At 44.6% G+C, this 21,067-nt stretch overlaps 1 protein-coding gene across 1 annotated transcript in view; it reads left to right on the top strand.

Moving 5' to 3' along the window:
• The window catches only part of RASA3 (RAS p21 protein activator 3), a 501,637-nt gene that overhangs the window by 421,070 nt on the left and 59,500 nt on the right, over positions 1 to 21,067 (top strand). Inside the window, exons 16-17 of the mRNA XM_033949099.1 lie at positions 13,652 to 13,729; positions 17,308 to 17,385. Coding sequence (XP_033804990.1) covers positions 13,652 to 13,729; positions 17,308 to 17,385 — 156 coding nt within the window. The remainder of the gene's footprint in view (positions 1 to 13,651; positions 13,730 to 17,307; positions 17,386 to 21,067) is intronic.

Below are 21,067 nucleotides of genomic sequence, written 5' to 3' on the forward strand. Positions count from 1 at the left end.
GCCCCATGCTGCTCTTGATAAAATTACAAAAACATCGCTATACCTAAATGGTCATGATTATCCGATTTTGAGTCACATTAGACACCCATGGTTGAACACACGAACTTAGTGGCAAAGAAGTGCTTTTTTGCACTATGGAAATTAAAGACCATTTAAAAATATTTTGACCCTTTATCTTTTAGACTATTGGTACAGTCATTGGTTTTATCTATATTGGATTATTGTAATATCATCTACTTGGGTGTACCTAAAAAACTGAGAAAACTAAGAATAGTACAGAATACGGCTGTCCGTTTAATATTTGGACTGAAGAAAAGCGATCATGTTAGTCCCTACTATAGTCTACTGCACTGGTTGCCAATGGAGGCACGAATAATGTTTAAGTTCTCTTGTATTACTTCCTCGCCTCCAGATCTCATTCCCTTCCCCAACTTTTTCTTCCTCTCTCCCTGCCCCGTCCCCTTTTTCTTTCTCCCTGCCCCTTTCTTTCTTTCTTTCTTTCTCCTTGCCCCCCTTTCTTTCTGTCTGTCTTGCTCCATGCCCCCTTTCTTTCTGTCGCCCTGTTCCCCCTTTTTCTTTCTTTCTGTTTCCCTTCTTTCTTTCTGTCTCCCTGCCGCCCCTTTCTTTCTGTCTCCCTGCCTGCTCCCTTTCTTTCTTTCTTTCTTTCTCCCAAGCCACCACTGCCACAGCCATCGAGGGACAGGCCCCCAAGCCACCGCCACCAAGTTCTGAGCTCTCCTTGCTTCCTGACGCAGTAAACAGGACAGCAGAAGCTGTCAATCAATGCTTGCGAACCACTTGCAAAAGGGTATCAATCACACCTTTCAGCAGTGGAATATAGTTCCCTCTTCAGCTTTTCCTTCTGCAAGCGAACCAAGAAGAGGTGTTCTGATCTGCTCTGTTCAGTTTTTATTATTCTCAGCTCTTTTTACTCCATTTTCAGGAGGCTTTGGTGCCAGAGGACCCCAATATTTGGGGCTACTCTGCCTGGAAAAGAACGCAGACCCTGCGAGGGTGGACTGCAACTGTACCTGATGAGCCAGCCTGCTTTGTGTTACTTCAAGGCTTGCAGTCTGTTCCCCTGGGAGCCTGCTCGCCTTCTGATTTATTAGAGACGAGCACAGGCTATGGGGCTCCTCTATGAATCCCTTTAGGTTTCAGAGAATCGGCTGAATTTTATTCTCCCCCTGTCGTGCCACAAGGATTTGGGGGGGCTGAGCCCTGCCTTTTAGTCTGGCAATGGCCCCACACACCTTTACCAAGGTGATGGTGGTGGTTACAGCTCATCTCCGCAGTATGGTAATAAAGGCGCACCTATACCTGGACGACTGGCTGATCAGAGCGCCATCAAGGCCGGAGGGCGAGCAGGCAGTGTGACAAGTTGTGGATCTCCTACAGGATCTGGGCTGCATTGACAATTTCAAGAAGACTCATCTGGAGCTGACCCAATGCCTGGAGTATCTGGGGGGGTGGGCTCTGCTTTGACACAGCAAAAGGCTACATCTTTCTTCCCAAGCCATGAAAACAGAAGCTCAGAAAGCAGATTTCAAATCTCTTAGTGATGCTGAATTCCACAGCCTGACGTTACCTTCCAGTGCTGGCTTGATGTCTGCTACCCTGGAGGTAGTTCCATGGGCGTGGGTACATATGTGCCCTCTCATGGATGCTTTGTTGTCCATATTGTCCCTGCAGAGACATTCCTTACAGTGACAGCTTCCCTGGCAGGGAATGCAAGGAACAGCTTGCATTGGTGGCTCCAAGGGGACGCCTTATCAAAGGGCTTACCCCACCAAATCTCCTCATGGGTGATCCTAATGACCAACACCAGCCTATTCAGTTGGGGAGCCCATTGTGGCAGTCATCCGGTACAGGGTCAATGGACCCTCCTGCGGAGGAATCCTATATAATAAAATGCTAAGCGCACATGCGCACTCTTACCCCGTGTTCCCTGATCTGTTGGGCTGTGGCAGGTAAGAGTATGCATGCGCGCGTCTAAGGACCGGTGGCAGGTAACACGCTGTGACTTCCCCCCGCCGACCCTGCCCGGCACACCACTAACACACCGTGACCCCCCCCCCCTGCCGACCCTACCCGGCACACCAGAAACCCCCGTTGACCCTCCCAGCCGACCCTCCACCGCTAAACGGCCGACAAACCTCGCAGCTCCAGCAGCGTCCCAGGCACAGTAAACACGCTGTTTCGCAGTCTTCTACTGGCCTAACTTCCTCTGCCACATCCCTGATGACATCATCAGAGATGCAGCAGAGGATATTAGGCCAGTAGAAGACCGCAAAGCAGCGTGTTTACTGTGCCTGGGACGCTGCTGGAGCTGCGAGGTTTGTCGGCCGTCTAGAAGCGGGAGGGTCGACTGGGAGTGTCAACGGGGGTTTCTGGTGTGCCGGTTAGGGTCGGCGCGGGGGGGGAGGGGGTTTAAAAACATGCTGCTCAAGGGGATGGGTTGCAGGCAGGCAGGCTGGCATCGGGGGAGTGGGGTTGAGGGGTTTCAATTGAAACATGCTGCTCAGGGGAATGGGAGGCAAGCTGGCATCAGGGGGTGGGGGGTTTCAATGGAAACATGCTGCTCAGGGGATGGGAGGCAGGTAGGCAGGCTGGCATCGGGGGGGGGGTTCAGTGGAAACATGCTACTCAGGGGGATGGGAGGCTGGCAGGCTGGCATCGGGGGGATGGGGCTTTAAATGGAAACATGCTGCTCAGGGGGATAGGAGGCAGGCAACCATCGGGGGGTTCAATGGAAACATGCTGCTCAGGGGGATGGGAAGCAGGTAGGCAGGCTGGCATCAGGGGTGGGGTGTGGAGGTTTCAATGGAAACATGCTGCTCAGGGGGATGGGAGGCAGGCAGGCAGTCTGGAATCGGGGGGGGGGGGGTTGGGGTTTTTTAATGGAAACATGCTCAGGGGGATGGGAGGCGGCAGGCAGGCTGCCATCGATGGGTTAAATGGAAACATGCTGCTCAGGGGGATGGCAGGCTGGCATTGGGGGTGGGGGGGTTTAAATGGAAACATGCTGCTCAGGGGGATGGGAGGCAGGCAGGCAGACTGGCATCGGGAGTGGTGGTGGGAGAAAGTCTGGAAGATAATGATGGAGACATAGGAAGGAGGCACTGGGGACACTAAGGACATAGGATGCACTGAGGGCACTAAGCTGGACAGAGGCACTGTGGGCACTAAGGACACGGGAAGGAGGCACTGGGGGCACTAAGGACACAGTACGCAGGCACTGGGGCACTAAGGACACAGTACAGAGGCACTGGGGGCACTAAGGACATAGGAAGGAGGCACTGGGGGCACTAAGGACACAGTACGCAGGCACTGGGGCACTAAGGACACAGTACAGAGGCACTGGGGGCACTAAGGACACAGTACAGAGGCACTGGGGGCACTAAGGACATGGGAAGGAGGCACTGGGGGCATTATGGACACAGGAAGGAGGGAATGGGGGCACTATGGATGTAGGAAAGGGTACTAAGGACATGGGAAGGAGGCACTAAGGACATAGGAAGGAGGCACTGAGGGCACTAAGGACATAGGGAAAGACATAGACAGAAAAAATGACAGACAGACAGGCAGCGTGCAAGGAGAGAGAGACAAAGAAAAAAAACAGACAGACAGACATCTACTCTAGCACCCATTAATGTAACGGGCTTAAAGACTAGTTGGTCTATAAATTTCCTGGAATTCCAAGCCATTCGCCTAGCGCTGAGGCCATTGGAACAGTACTTGCAAGGAAAGGCAGTCTGAGTGTTCTCCCACAGTGCCTCCAAAGTAGCATACATGAACAGACTGGGGGGCACTAGAAGTGTTCCTTTAAGTCTGGAGGCTCAGATGTTGTTCCAGTGGGCAGATGTCCATTTTCAGGCCCTCTCAGCAGCCCACATAGCAGGAGTGGAAAACGTACAGGTCGACTTTCTCAGCTGGCAGACTCTAGAGCTAGAGGAGTGGTCCTGTCCCAAGGAGCATTCAGTCTCATTGTGCAACACTGGGGAAGACCTGATGGTATCAGCCAAGAACACAAAGGCAAAACATTTTTACAGCCAAAGAGGTGAACCGGGAAGTGCAGAGTTGGACGCGTTGGTTCAACCCTGGCAGGAAGAGAGGCTTCTATATGTGTTTCTCTCACAGTGGGCCGGATCATCTGTAGAATCTCATCTCATCAGGAACTTGTGATCTTGGTAGCCCCAGACTGGCCTTGGTATGCAGATCTTGTGCATCTCCAGCAAGACAGATGCCTCAAGCTACCAGTGCATGTGGGTCTTCTCTGTCAGAGTTCAATTCCCATGGAGAACCCAGATTGCTTTGACCCACAAGGGCTAGTCTGAGGTAGCCATTGCTACTCTCAGAGTGAGCATGGATAATGAGACACCAGCGCACTCATAAAACTGCAGTTGCCAATTAAGCTGCTAGCTTTCACTCAAGGTGTGCAAAATAACAAAAACATGGAAATGACGCATAACGCAAGGTTTATCAAAATAATTATTTATTGCTTTTATTTTTCTATCACGGAACTCAAAAGGCTAGTTGCGTTAGTGGGAGGTGGTTATAGTTGCCCAAATGCTGGCCTTCTGATAACGATTTCAACCCGCTACTTCGAAGCTCCCCAATATATACCTTCAGTCCAGTTTGACATCATTGGCCATCAGCCAATCCACTAACAGAGGTTGTCCTTAAATTTAGACAAAGACCTTCTTTTTAACATGGAATAAAAGTTCCAGAAATCATAATTTTTTGTTTACATTCATTTCTGAATATACATAAACATTTTATTACATATCCAATATTCTTTTTGTCCTTTTAAAAAAGTATATAAAGAGAACCTGCATTTGTTACAAAGTGCTGAGAAATTCTCGGTTCTCCCTGTCAGCACAGTAAAGGAGAAGGAGGGGCTGTTTCCCCCTCTCCCTGAAACCTGACAGCTTCATGTTACACCTACACAGTCCTAAGTGTGGGCTTCATGTGCCCCCCTTCCTATGCTGGAAACTGCTACAGGTCTCTGATTCTAACTATTTCCAGATGTGCTCGGGTTTCATATATAAAATATTGGAAATTAAGTACATTCTTTCACATATCTTTCATATATCCATTCATTCGTTCTTTCAGGGCCCCTTCCATACATAACATGTATTTCATTCATATTTAATGCAAGAAAACTTTCTCTATTATGCCTAGTATACCCAGCTCAAGCCCATCTGGTATCAATTAGACCAAGAGGGATGCTCAAGGCGGGCAAAAACCTGAACAAAGACTAGGGACATAGGATGAACACAAAATGGAGTAAAGCCAAGCAGAAGACACAGAAAAACAGAACAAAATAGAGTCACTACCTCAAGATGGAGTTCATGTATATCCTGATTTCCTCTATGATCTAGCTTAATAGCAAAGTACATAAAAAGAATATTATTATGCTTTTCCTTAATATTAATCTGTAGTGTGTTTTTCTGACCTTGGCTATATCCATATTCAGATTTTTATTCACCAATTTTTCGTACGCTTCTATTGGGCGTGGCCTTAACCAACACATATGCTTGTATCTAACTAGTTACCCAGAATCATACGAAAAGCAGGCACTTTTGTAGAAAATCTCCACAAAATACTGCACTATCATGTCCTGACGTCCATTCCATTACCGTCCCATAGACATCGCCCCCCTACTGGCCACGAGCCACTAGTCCTCAAGAGCAAAGAAGCAATCAATGTTTGTAGCCTAAAGTAGGGCCTGAAAGGCTTTCCAGCTCTGGTGCACCAAAGATCAGGTTGAGCCTTTCACGGCGCCAATTCCTGACATTCTCTCAAGCAGGATTAGAAAAGGGTCTAGCAATGGTGTTTCTCAAGGTCCAAGTGGTGAACCTCTCATTCTTCTGGGCTTGAGGGGAAAAGCAATCTCTGGCATCTCATCCTGATATGACCTGGTTCTTTAAGGGAGCGCTGAGGTTGCAACCTCCCATATGCCAACCTTTTGTATCTTTTAATCTTAATTTCATTCTGAAGGACCTGTCCAAGCCTCCATATAAGTCTCTTCACGAGGCGTCTCTTCTGAACCTCATGGTGACAGTATTCCTGGTGGCAATATTCTTAACGAGACGGAAATTTAAATTATAAGCTCTTTTTTTGCAGTTAGCCCTTCCTAAGGATCTTAGAGGCTGAGATTTCTCTGCACACGATGCCTTCTTTTCTACTAAAGGTTGTGTCAGCTTTTCATGTCAACCAAGAGATTTGTTTACTCACTTTTATCCTACGGGTTTGAACAAGCAAGATGAAATATTGCAGAGGCTAAATGTGTGTTTTGCTCCACTACCTGGAAAGGGCAAATGAGTCTTGTCATTTTGACCATATTTTTGTGCTAAGTAGTTAGTTCAGACTAGGCAGAACAGCTTCCAAGGCTTCTATTGCCATAGATTTGCCTGGAAGTTTCTTTGACAAAACACTGGCTATGACAAACAGCTGCCTATTTCTGGCAAAGCTCATTCGACCAGAAGTGTGGCATCTTCATGGGCAGAGTCCCGGGCAGTTCCGTCTGAAGAGATCTATAGAGCAGCTATTTAGTCCACTCTCCATACCTGTACAAAATTCTACAGAGTGGACCTGATGGCTCGAGAGGACACTGCTTTTGGGTCCTTAATCTTGCAGGTAGGCTCATTTGTCCTGCCCTAGACGTTTGGCACTGCTTTTGTATCTCACCTAATGTATGAACTCCTGTATATAGGTAACAGAATGAAAGAGTAGGTTCTTACCTGGATAATCTTGTTATTGTTAATATACACATGAGAATGTATAGTCTGCCTTGTGCATTCTGCAATTCGCCTGATTTCTGCCTTGGACAACTCTATGGTCCAGAACTGGAGTTCTCCTGTCAGTTGGATGAATGTGTATGATTAACTTACTAATAAAACACTGAGTTATTAAGCTTTGGAGTTCTTTATTTGTTAGTGCTAGTTGCACACAGCAGATTGGTTCATTGATACACCTATTTTGCAAGTTCATGCTAATAATTATTCTTTTTAATGAATTGCAGAGCAAAACAGAAATGTATGTTGTTTCCAGGGAAGTTCCCCATTCCTCTTCTTCTCTTTTCTCCTGTTGCAGTGGAGTTTGATTGCTCTGGTACAAACTGAAGAGGGAGCTATACTCCACTGGTGAAGGAGGAGGAGCTGAAAGATGTGACTAACATCCTTCTGCAAGTGGTTCGCAAGCATGTATTGATCATCTAATGTACGGACTCCTGTATATATTAACAGAAACAAGATTATCCAGTTAGAACCTAATCTTTCATTAACACCTAATAATTGATGCTAATTGGCACTAATTAGAAGTTAATGAAAACAATTTGGGGCTAGATTCATTAACCTGCCCAAATCGGACCAATCCGTTTCCGATTCGGGGAGATCCGACTGATTCACAAACCAACACTATTCAAATGGGGCGATTGGCGGAATGCCCCCATCCCCGCTCATGCGCAGACCCTGACAGTCTCCTGTCACTGCTGTCAGGGCTCTGCCCAGATCTCGCCTGCCTGCTCACCCTGACTCTGGCTCCCCTGACTCTCCTGCTCTCTGCTACCCTTCCTCGCAGTGCAAGCCCGTGGTTTTAAAGCAGGGTTGCACTGTGGGGAATGACGGCAGAGAGCAGGAGAGTCAGAGAGGGAAGGCAGAGAGCAGGAGAGTCTACAATAGCCCACCCATGGGCCCGGCCCCCCCAATACATACAAGTTGGGAGCGGGAGGGGTGCTCAGTCCCTCCTGCTCCATTGGCTTCCGTCCTGACACTGGCCCCACCGCCTCACCCCCGACCGGCCCTATGGAACGCATGACCTGCCCACCCCTGTAGGGCCAGGCGGCAGGGCTCTGCCCATCCACCCCGCGTACCGTAATCATTGGGAGCAGGAGGGTTGCCCAATTCTTCCTGCTCCTTAGGCCTTCCCGGCTCCATCTTCGGGAGCAGGAAGAGTGGCCGGTCCCTCCTGCTCCTTAAACCTCAATCCATCTTCGGGAGCAGGAGGAAGTGCAAATTCCTCCTGCTGCTCCGCTGACTGCTACGCATTAGCAGCCTTAGGCCATGCCCAGTGCATCATCTGATGCACAGGGAGGGGCCTAAGGCCTTGATTGGCCCAAGGCGTCTCAGTCAATCAGGGACTTCCTTAGGGCTGAGCCTAAGGAAGTCCCTGATTGGTCAAAGTAATAGACAATACCGAACTAACATAAGCTCAGCCCTTAGGAAGTCCCTGATTGGCTCAGGCGCCACAATGAAGAGCCTGAGGCACCTGAGCCAACCAGGGCCTTAGGCTCTTCCCCATGCATCACATGATACACCGGGGCGGGGCCTAAGACCCACATTCGCGGTGCGCAGGAGGACTTTGCGGTTCCTCCTGCTCCAGAAGACAGCAGCGCTGGAGGCCTAAGGAGCAGGAGGGACTGAGCACCCCTCCTGCTCCCAACTTTTAAGTACAGGGGAGGTGTCGGGCCAGACCTGGCCCGACTAGGGGTGGCCCAGTGCGGTCAGGTGTGGTGTGGTGGGGTAGTCTGGGGGTGCGATGGGCCTGTCGGGGGTGAGTCACCTGCCTGTTGGGGGATGGGGTGACTCAGTTGGTGGCAGGACAGGAGGGAGTTTGCATCCCTCCTGCTGTTTATCGGGGGGCGGGGGCCCTTGGCTGTTTTTTGACAGGCCTGCCTATCTTTTCTTTTTTTTTATGGGGCAGATATTTTGCGTGTGTAACACACACAAAATATCTGTGCTATGGGGAAAAAAAATGAATAAAAAAGACAGGCAGGCCTGTCAAAATAGCTGCAGACCTGTCGGTAACTCAGTTACCGACAGGTCTGCAGCAGTCGGGTTTGCCAAGAGTAAAACCCGATTTGAAATAGCCAAGCAATTGTTAGTGAATCAGTCGCTTGGCTATTTTGTATGAGGTTTTACTAATTTGCATCAGATGATCTGGATCGGATCGCTACAGGTGTTAGTGAATTGGGTTTGAGCAGTAGTGGCTCGTGGCCAGTAGGGGATGATATCTATGGGACGGTAATGGAATGGACATCAGGACATGATAGTGCAGTATTTTGTGGAATTTTTCTACAAAAATGGCCTGCTTTTCGTATGATTCTGGGTAACTCTAGTCAGATACAAGCATATGTGCTAGATAAGGCTACGCCCTTTAGAAGCGTACGAAAAATTGGTGAATAAAAATCTGAATATGGATGTAGCCAAGGCCAGAAAAACACACTACAGATTAATATTAAGGGAGAGCATAATAATATTCTTTTTATGTACTTTGCTATTAAGCTAGATCATGGAGGAAATCAGGATATTCATGGACTCCATTTTGTTTTCTGTCTTTCTGTATCTGTTTGGCTGAACTCCATTTTGTGTTCAACCTATGTCCCAAGTCTTTGTTCAGGTTTCCTGCTCCTTGCCTCCTAATTGATACCAGATGTGCCTCAAGCTGGTTAGGAAAAGTATATCAGATTTCATATTCTAAACTGAGATATAATATGTATGAAATATGAATGACCGAGCTATGAATGAAATTATGAATGTTTGGGCCCAAGTATGGATGGATGAAAGAATCTATATTTAAAGTGAAATATTTTATATAAAAAGAATACTAAGAAAAAATCCTGAACACATCTGGAAATGGTTAAGTTAGATTTGAAGCTGTTAGGTTTTAGGGAGAGGGGGAACAGCCCCTCCTCCTTCTCCTTTTCCTCCAAGGCTGACCAGTTTTCAACACTTTTTTAGGTGTAACATGAAACTTAGTTGTTCAAAGCAGGCTGAGAATATTTCAGCACCCTTTTAACAAATACAGATTCTCTTGAATATTGTATATGTTATAAAATGTTAATGTATATTCAGAAATGAATGTAAACAAAACAAATATGATTTCTGAAACTTTTAAACGTAGAGGAATTTTCTTTGTCTAACTTTAAACACTACCTCTGTTAGTTTTGATTAGCTGACAGCCAATGATGTCACACTGAGTATATAATGAGGAGCTTCGAAGTATTGAGCTGAGCTCGTTATCAGAAGGCCAGCATTTGGGCAACTATAACAACCTCCCACTAACGCAACTGTTAACGCAACTATTCTTTTGAGTTTCATAATGAAAAAATAAAAACAATAAATAAATACATAATTATATTTTGGTAAAACCTTGCGTTAGCATCATTTTCCATGTTTTTTGTTTTTTCACACCTTGAGTGAAAGCTAGCAGCTTAATTGGCAACTGCAGCTTTATGAGTGCGCAGGCGTCCAATGTCCATGCTCAGTTTGGATGGAAATTTGGTCGCAAAGGGCTCGCAAACCGATCGGTTTGCTCAGTGAATATAGCCCTTGGTTGGCGTATTCTGTAAAAACTAATGTGTGAATTGAAAAGGAGGTATAGCCAGGGGAAGTGTACAGGAGAATCATGGGTATTCTTAAAATTTATGTGCACTGTTATAAAATATACCCCATGTGCGCTCAAGTTAGGCACAGGTATTTAGGCCTAAATGGTTACTCCTAAGGTGCATGTATATTTTATACAATAATGCTAAGCGCTGTTCTAGTCAGTGATAGGTTTTTTGTATCATAAATAGAATATGGCCCAAAATGCATAGCTTCAAGGATGATCTTAGTTTTGATAAATAAGAAGTTAACAAAAAAAAAAAATCATTATTTTAGCAGATTCATTTCTTGGATGGTAAGATTCTGTTCACAGTGCATTCACCACTCTTAAGTGCTCACACATACACACACATGTTTTTCTGGCATAACTAAGTGCCAAAATGTGATTGGGTGACCATGAGAGCTGGATCAAGAACATATGCTAGATGTAATTTACTTAGATTTCAGCAAAGCCTTTGATACGGTTCCTTATAGGAGGCTGTTGAACAAACTTGAAGGGCTGAAGTTAGGACCCAAAGTGGTGAACTGGGTTAGAAACTGGTTGTCGGACAGACGCCAGAGGGTGGTGGTTAATGGAAGTCGCTCGAAGAAGGAAAGGTGAGTAGTGGAGTCCCTCAGGGTTCGGTGCTGGGGCCGATCCTGTTCAATATGTTTGAAAGTGACATTGCTAAAGGGTTAGAAGGAAAAGTGTGCCTTTTTGCAGATGATACCAAGATTTGTAACAGAGTAGACACCGAAGAGGGAGTGGAAAATATGAAAAAGGATCTGCAAAAGTTAGAGGAATGGTCTAATGCCTGACAACTAAAATTCAATGCAAAGAAATGCAGAGTAATGCATTTGGGGATTAATAATCGGAAGGAACTGTATATGCTGGGAGGTGAGAAACTAATATATGCACAGACGGGGAGAGGGACCTTGGAGTGATAATGTCCAAAGATCTAAAGGTGAAAAAACAGTGTGACAAGGCAGTGGCTGCAGCCAGAAGGATGCTGGGCTGTATAAAGAGAAGCGTAGCAAGTAGAAGGAAGAAGGTGTTGATGCCCCTGTACAGGTCATTGGTGAGGCCCCACTTGGAGTATTGTGTTCAGTTCTGGAGACTGTATCTGGCGAAGGACGTAAGAAGACTTGAAGCAGTCCAGAGGAGGGCAACAAAAATGATAGGAGGCTTGCGCCAGAAGACGTATGAGGAGAGACTGGAAGCCCTGAATATATATACCCTAGAGTAGGGGTCTCCAGTCGGGTTTTCAGGATTTCCCCAATTAATATGCATTGAAAGCAGTGCATGCACATAGATCTCATGCATATTCATTGGGGAAATCCTGAAAACCCCGACTGGATTGCGGCCCTTAAGGAGGGACTTTGCGAACCCTGCCCTAGAGGAAAGGAGAGACAGGGGAGATATGATTCAGACGTTCAAATACTTGAAGGGTATTAACGTAAAACAAAATCTTTTCCAGAGAAAGGAAAACGGTAAAACCAGAGGACATAATTTGAGGTTGGGGGGTGGGAGATTCAAGAGCAATGTTAGTAAATTCTATTATACGGAGAGAGGTGGTGGAGAGGAAAATGGTGACTGAGTTCAAAGAAGCGTGGGATGAATGCAGAGGATATAGAATCAGAAAATAATATTAAATATTGAACTAAGGCCAGTACTGGGCAGACTTGCACGGTCTGTATATGCCATTTGGGGGAGGATGGGCTGGAGAGGGATTCAGTGGCTGGGAGGGTGTAGATGGGCTGGAGTAGGTTTTGACGGAGATTTTGGCAGTTGGAACCCAAGCACAGTAGAGCTTTGGATTCTTGCCCAGAAATAGCTAAGAAGAAAAATTTTTTACAATTTCAGTTGAATCAGGTTAGGCAGACTGGATGGACCATTCGGGTCTTTATCTGCCGTCATCTACTATGTTACATATGTACTAGGTTTTGCTAGTATCCTAGAATCGAACTTAGAGTTCAAGAAAGAAAATAAAATGTTAGAAATTATTAGGAAAAAACTTAATCACTCCCTCCTCATCTGACATCCTAGCTCTTTAACATTCCTCTTTCCTCCGATCTTCATCTAACCCCTTTCCTTGTAGTTCCTTTCTCTTCACAATCCCTGTAAACCGTGCCGAGCTCTATGACCATGGAGATGGCGCGGTATACAAACCTAAGATTTAGTTTAGTTTAGTTTAGGAAAGAAATGGAAAACAAAACAAAGAATATTATAATGCCTTTGTATCCTCCATTGAGCGACCACACCTGAAATATTGTGTGCGGTTTTGGGCACTGCATCTTTAAAAAAATATAGCAGAATTAGAAAAGTTAAAGAGACGGGAGTGAAAACAAGGGGATGGGACAACTTCCTTATGAGAAAAGGTTAAAGAGGTTAGGTCTCTTCAGCTTCGAGAAGAGACAGCTGGAGGGAGATATGATAGAGGTCTATAAAATACTAAGTGGAATGGAATGGGTAGATGTGAATCGCTTGTCTAAAAATATAAGAACTAGGGGGTACAAAATGAAGCTACTAAGTAGTAAATTTAGAACAATTTGAGAAAATATTCCTTTCTCTCAACAGATAATTAAACTCTGTAATTCATTGTCAGAGAATGTGGTAAAAGCAATTTGCTTAGCAGAGTTTAAACAAGGTTTGGCTAATTTCCTAAAAGAAAAGTCCATAGGCCATTAAGTTGGGCTTGAAAAAAATCCATTGCTTATTTCTAGGATAAACAGCACAAAATCTTTTTACTCTTTTGGGATCTTGCCAGGTACTTATGGTTTGGTGGTTTGGCCACTGGAGTGGAGGAGTAGCCTAATGGTTAGGGCAGTGGACTGAAATCTTGGGTTACTAGGTTCAATTCCCTCTGCAGCTCCTTGTGACCCTGGGCAGTAAATTAACTCTCCATTGCTCCAGGTACAAAAACTTAAAATTGTGAGCTCTCCAGGGAGAAAGAAAGTACATACATTTAATGTGTGCAATGCTGTGTATGTCTAGTAGTGTTATAGAAATTACAAGACTTGAATGATCTTTGGCTGTTCCAGTATGGCAACGATTATGTTCATATGATGTATGTGTGGGCACTTAAGCATGGCAGGGACACTCTTTACATTGTGAGCAGGATCTTACCTCTATAGAATAGCTCCTACTGGGTGCCCAATTATAGAATTGCCTCCTAAATGCATGCTTTGATTGTTTAATCACTCATATCACTCAAATAAATGTAGCCAGTTTTGAAATTGTGGTATCGATTTAACTTACCTATTTATTTTCTTAATTTTATTAGGATCCACAGACCTCTAGGACTTTGACTCTTATTTCCAAGACCATACAAACACTGGGCAGTTTATCAAAATCCAAATCTGTAGGTAGCTTTTCTTTAATTACTTCACTATACTGGTTTTACAGAAAGCACTATATCATATCATAAAACTGTGCCAAGATATGGTTATAGCCTATTGATTCTTGAGTATTGCAGTGAAATTGATGTTGCTGAGCACAGAATCCAATTTTATCACTGTTGTTTAATTAATTAATTAAATTTGTTTTCTATTTCTTTCTCCCCAATGAGCTCAGAACAGATTACAGGTTAACATACATAATATCCAGTCAAAACGGGTTACAATTTATCATGCTTATGATACAATGGGGCTTATAATACAATTTTTTAAAATGTCAAAAAAGTGGCCTAAATGGGTACTTGGACGATCAAAAAGCCTGATCGTCCAAGTACCTATAACCAAAGCTGGTTTTAGATGTAACTAAAACCAACTTAGGCCTTTCACCTGCCTCTAAACGCATAGAGCAAAAAGAGGTGCTTTTAGAGGAGGAGAAAGGGCGAGAGGTGGGCCGACCTAGACATAGTTGTACAGCAGGTATAACCAAAGGTTTAGGCAGGTTGCCTAGTCGACACTTATACGTTTTGACTTAGACCAAGTCAAAACAGGTATAAGTGCCGAAAAAGGGGCCGCTGAGCTGATTGTGGCTGCCGCAATCAGCTCAGCGGCCCCAACAACCTGCCTACCCCCTACTGCAACGATCGCGGCAGGAGAGATGGCTCATCTCTCCTGCTGCGATAGCGATCGCCCCCCCCCCCCCCCCAAACCTCGGATCGGGCAGGAGGGAGCCCAACCCCTCCTGCCCTGACGCAGCCCCTACCGCCTGACACGACATGGGCAGGAGGGAGCCCAACCCCTCCTGCCCTGGCAACTACCCTACCCACCTCGATTGGAAATGGGCAGGAGGGAGCCCAACCGTTCCTGCCCCTGTGATCTTCCTAACCCCCCCCCCCCCCCCACCTCCACCCTCACTAAGATATGGCTATCTCTCCTGCCACGATAGCAATCCGAAGTGCTGTAGTTGACGCCACTTTGGGATCATTATCGCGGCAGGGGAGATGAGCCATCTCTCCTGCCGCAATCGTTGCTGGGGGTGGGGTGGGGGGTTGATTCTGTAACCGGTGTTCTTTTTGACAGACACCGGTTACAGAATCCAGCTTTTAGGTGAAGGACTGGCTCCTCCTTTGCCTAAAAGCTCATGTGTTGGGTGTTTGGGATTTAGGCTTTTTTTGGCTGATTATATGTTGTTAGTGTAGATGTAGTGGTGGTCTGGGCGTTTAAACAGCTGAACGTAGAGGCAGGCCATTATCAAAAAAACCTCTTTTTGGACATTTTTTTTTTTTTGAGAATGGACATTTTCCCTGCTTCTACTTTCAGCGTTTAGGGCCTAGGCCAAAAGGGGATTTAGACGTTTTTTTAAATTATGCCCCTCAGTGTGTTTATCCTAGTATGACATATACAGAGGGTCTAGTTCCAATATATATTTCTTTTTTAAACATATGGTAGTAGGCAAAGGATTAGATGAAGAGGTTTATTTTTATTGCTTTCTTTAAGTTCAGGAGCCCTTCGAGGGATCTATTCTGTAGAGTAGGGGTGTCCAATGTCGGTCCTCGAGGGCCGCAGTCCAGTCGGATTTTCAGGATTTCCCCAATGAATATACATGAGGTCTATTTGCATGCACTGCTTTCATTGTAGGCTAATAGATCTCATGCATATTCATTGGGGAAATCCTGAAAACCCGACTGGATTGCGGCCCTCGAGGACTGACATTGGACACCCCTGTTGTAGAGGTAGTTAGATACATGATGGCACATAAAGGCCAAATGGCACATCTAGTCTGCCCATCCAAAGTAACCACTATCTCTTCATCTCTCTAAGAGATCCCATGTGCCTATCCCATGCCTTCTTGAATTCAGACACAGTCTCTTTCTCCACCACTTCTTCCGGGAGACTGTTAGATTACTCCTGAGCCTTTCACCTCTTAACTTCATCCTATTCCCTCTCATTCCAGAGCTTCCTTTCAAATGAAAGAGACTTGACTCATGTACATTTATACCACGTAGATATTTAAATGTCTCTCAAGATCAAAATAGTAGTGACAGTAAAACCAAAAAATTCCAAAAAATGTTACTCACCAGCAGTGGGCTACCTCTCTAAGATCCAAATTGAAATTCAAAAACAGGTGGAGAAAAAGCCTCAAAAACGTTTTTAACATGCAGCAATCATTGATGATTCACAGCTGGCATTCTTTTCTTATCATGGGCAAAAAACTCACACCCGCAGCACAATGTAAAAAGATCTAAAAGGAAAACCCCACTATTGTGCACAGTATTTTGAATTCTTTTTTATATATATACAGTGGTATCTCGGTTTACGAGTGCACCGGTTTGTGAGTGTTTTGCAAAACGAGCAAAACATTTGCAAAATTGGTGCCTCGGAAACTGAGCGTGGCTCGATTTACGAGCGCCCCCCCCCCCCCCCCGTGATCCGGCACCCTTTCCCCGCGATCCGGCACCCCCCCCCCACCCCGATGTGATCCGGCACCCCCCCCCGCCACGATCGGGCACACCTCCGCCGCGATTGGGCACCCCCCCGCCGCTTCTTACCGTCATCTGGGCACCGGCATGTCCTGTGCTTGGTCCCGGTGCCCGAAAATCGGCCTCCTCTTCTGATGGGCCTTGAGCATGCGCAAATGCTCAAGGCCCAGCAGAAGAGGAGGTCGATCTTCGGGCACCGGCACCAAGCACAGGACATGCCGGTGCCCAGATGATGGTAAGAAGCGGCGGGGGGGTGGCCCAATCGCGGTGGGGGGTGACGGATCGTGGCGGGGGGGGGGTGCCCAATCACGGGAGGGTGACGGATCGCGGGGGGGAGGGTGCTGGATTGCAGGGGGGGCCTTCGGGGGAGCAATGCCAGTTCTCGTGGGGGGGGAACCTATCAAAGCGAGTTTCCATTATTTCCTATGGGGAAACTCGCTTTGATAAACGAGCATTTTGGATTACGAGCATGCTCCTGGAACAGATTATGCTCGTAATCCAAGGTACCACTGTATTTAAATTTTTATAATACGTTTTTCTGTAAAATATTTTAATCTTTTTATATATAAATGTGAAAAATAAAGTTCCAGATAACAACATTGCTGAACAAGGAGCCAAAATACTTAGCTCTGGCACCAGAGGATGAAACTGGAGGGGATTCTCAAGAGGTTTAGACAAGTTCCTGGAGGAACTGGCCACTGTTGGAGTCAGTATTCTGGGCTTCATGTACAATGGTGTGACTCTGCATGACTTATAGTCTTAAATTTTAAATGAATTAACCAACTAAGAATAAATTCAGTTAAAGCATTGGAAAGTATTAAATTTATGGCCCCTTTTATCAAACTGCGCTAGAGGATTTTAGCATGGGCCGGTGCGGTAAATGCTCATAGAATTCCTGTGAAACATTGGAACACTTACCTTGCCGACCCGTGCTTTAACTTTGTGTTAATATTGAATAAGCTCAAAATAGAGTGGTTGTGGTTCCAATGGTCTTTGTTTTACTCTGATTCTCTTTTTGAAAGTGTATTTTAGAACAAATTATTATTCTGGTCCTAACTGTTTTACAGGCCAGTTTTAAGGAGTCTTACATGGCAAGTTTTTATGACTACTTCAATGAACAGAAGTATGCAGATGCAGTAAAAAATGTAAGTAATAGGAATCCCATAGCACTGGTCAAGCAGTTGCCTTTCTATACTAGTGTGTCAGATGCATTTAGTTAGCAAAGTGGTTATTTCAGTGATACTAAGATTGGATGAAATGATTGTTCCCTCCACCCTGACAGTAACATTAATTAGCCCAATATTCATAAAAAGTTGAGGCTCTAAATTTAGGGCTCCTTTTACAAAGCTACATTAGCGACTTTATCACAAGTGACTTTTTATCACGCGCTAACCCCCACGCTAGCTGAAAAACTACCGCCTGCACAAGAGGAAGCGGTAGCGGCTAGTGCAGCCAGTAGTTTAGTGCCTGCTATTACGCGCGTTAAACCGCTAACGAGGCTTCATAAAAGGAGCCCTTAGACACCTAAGTTAAATACCTCAATTTTGGGCATTTTTACTAAGCTGCATTAGTCACTAACTTGTGCCTTAAACAGTTTACAATGTCATTTTGAGGGACACACTCAGGGATCCTGCAGTAACTGCCAAATCTGCCTATGCTAACCATATGCTAAAAAATATATTTTTGAGAGACATTGTCAGGGGGCAGAGAGTGGGCATTCCTATGCTAATTAGTTAGTGCAGCTATATAATAGCACATGCCCTTACCACCTACAAAATGGGTAGCAGTAACATATGGTTATTTAAAAAAAAAAAAAAAAATAGCCATACACTAATGACAATATTAGTGCATTGCTATTAATACAAAACATAGAAAAAGCCATTTTTACAACTGCTTTAAAATAGGCTTAGCATGCAGGAAAGATTCATGTAAGGGCATGCTAAGGCCACTTTTTACCATAGTTTATTAAAAGGACCCCTAAATTTGTAATCTATTTTTATTTAAGGGCCCTTTTACTAAAGCTTAGTGTGTGCTAATGAACATTAGTGTTCTACGATGAATAGGTATAAAACAGAATTTGCAGCAGTTAGCACAGATGTAGCGGTATATAAGAAATAAATTACATTACATTACATTACATTACACATGCTAAGCTTTAGTAAAAGAGACCCTTAGGAACCTAAATTTTAATTTGAAAATCCACATAAATTTAGGTGCTTAAGGAGGAAGGTATCAATATGGACTACCATTATTTTACCATTAACGTGCTATTTTAGCACAGGCCTCATTTTATGAAATGAGACTTAAGGCCCCTTTTACAAAGCTGTAGTATCAATTCTGCCGTAGTAAATGCACCAAAGCCCATTGAAATTGAATGGGCTTCTGTACATTTAACACAGCAGCATTACTACCGCAGCTTTGTAAAAGCGGCCCTTAGTTTCTTGATAATTTTCTCTTGTAAGTTATACTTTTAAATTTAGTACTGAAAATCTGTGCTAAACTTCTAACTCCTCCCTGTTGCTGCATTCTTTTTAGGATCCATAATTTAGGAGTTTAGTTAAGTGCTAAGTAAATATGCAGGCAGTTGCCCCAGTAAATTTTCAAAGAAGCCATTTTTTAAATCTGGACGCCTAAATCCTTTGCAAATTGACCCCTATAAATTCATTGCCAGCTGGTGAATATATAACTTCCCTACTTGTAGACGTTTAAATATTGTACAGATAGTATAGGACAGAATATCTAATTACATGACTGATGCTATCCATTTGAGAAAGGTGTGGGGCAAGGGCAGATAGAAAAATTATCTGAATAGCTATCCAGATACACAGAGCTACTACCTATGTTGACAGTGACATTGAATATATGGGTTAAGTTTAACACCACATCGATATTTAAATTATGCAGATCACCATTCCCACTCAAATTCCATCCAAGTGTATTTTAAACAAATAATTTCTTTGGTATTCACACCAGAAGGAAATGATGAAGAATCAGAAGGTAAGGACATAGGAGCTGTGGAAAGAACACATTCAGGGGCATTTTTGAAAAGACCTCCAAGTCAGAGTATTCCAAATGGACATCCATCTTGCTTGTATTTTCAAACAGAAAATACATCAAGATTTCCTGTTCAAAAATATGTGAGACAGATATCCATAAACTAAGAACATCCAGCATGAATATCCATTTTATAAACTGGAGCATCCAACATATGAACAGGGAAAAATAAGGGATATAGATGTTTATATAGCAGCATTCTTTGCAAATGGCCACACAGACCTGCATGTAGAGCAGAAGGGCGGCCTAGTGTTACTGCAGAAGACTACTACTACTATTTATCACTTATATAGTGCTGAAAGGTGTATGCAGTGCTGTACATTTCAATATTTAATAGATGGTCCTTGCTCAGAAGAGTTTACAGTCTAACTTGGACAGACAGACATGACATATAGGGTTAAGGATTGTGACCAGATAAGGCCTGGACTAGCTTAGCGCAGAGTCCTGACCTGGGTCACCCAAACCTCGGCTGAGCGGTAAGGCGAGGTATGGAGGGTAGAGGGGTATGCAGATGAAATAAATGTCTAGGCAAAAATGTTAAAGTGTGAATTCTTCTTTATTTACCACTTTATATTCTAGTGCAATTCTTCTTGAGAGTAGTAATACACATAAACACTTAACTTGAAAACCAATCCCAAAACACAAAACACTTCTTGGTGACCAAACAGTCTGTTGGCCCACCGTGCTTATTCAGTTTAAAGTTTTCAAGAATCTGGCAGTTTTCCAATTGCTTGCCTCTGGAGCAATTCTCAGAGTGTAACTAGACTTTCCACCCTGAGCATGGGATTCTTCCACCCTTATCAGATCTGGGTTTTTCAGATCCCCTGCCCAAGTAATCCCAACTATTTGTTAATACAAAGCTCAAAAAAGGTGACTTCCTCAGGCTATGCTCTGTCAGTTTCCAAACAACAAAAATAACTTTTCTGTTTCAAATCCAGGATCCTACAACCTGCCTGTACGGTTTGGATCAGGTTGCCAACAGTTCCACTGTGATTACTTAAATCAGAAGCAGTAACCTTTAACTCTTCTGTTCCCTTAATTTGTGAGGTAACATCACATTACTAGAAACAGTACTCTTACTCTTACAGGTCTCACTAGTTGTCCATTTCTTCAAACATGCACAATTCATCAGGCTCCATTTCAGTGTCATTTACCAACAGTTCTTCTCGCATTTCAATATCATAGTTATCAACTTCAGAATAATTATTAGAAACCTCAGTCCAGAGGTTTCCTACCTGATTTCTGTGGGGAGTACTGATGTCTGTCCTCTGTACCCTTGGCTGCACAGGTCTGCTTCTTTCAGAGGATTCAGGTATCCTGTGGGTTTGTGGCTGCCTCCATTGCCTAGAAGACACACCCTTTTCACATGCTCTGGGTGGATTGCTTCTAGGTCCAGCTGAGCTCCTAGAATTCTGTGATTCTGAGCCATGGTAGTTTCTCTGTTGATTAGCCCTGCCTACAACTGGGCTGACTGCAGGAGCTAATCCAATCCTAAGCTTTGCCACCACCTGCCTAGTGCCTGCTGGGACTTATGGTTTTCTGTTCCTAGCTGTTCCTAAGCTATGGCTAGGCAAGGATAAGTGGGTCAGTGCAGTGCTGCCCTTCTTTTGGGGTTTGTTGACCAGGGGTGTTTTTTTGCCCTGCTTGCTTCTGGGAGCAGGTTTAGGTTTAGTTTCAGGGCACTAAAGGTTTTCTTCTATTATCACAGGGCTCTCCCTGTGACAGGATGCTGAACCCAAGGTGAGAGGAGTTAGGAGTTGAAAGCAGTCTTGA

The sequence above is a fragment of the Geotrypetes seraphini genome, chromosome 6 (assembly GCF_902459505.1).
Source record: "Geotrypetes seraphini chromosome 6, aGeoSer1.1, whole genome shotgun sequence".
Classification (NCBI taxonomy): Eukaryota; Metazoa; Chordata; class Amphibia; order Gymnophiona; family Dermophiidae; genus Geotrypetes; species Geotrypetes seraphini.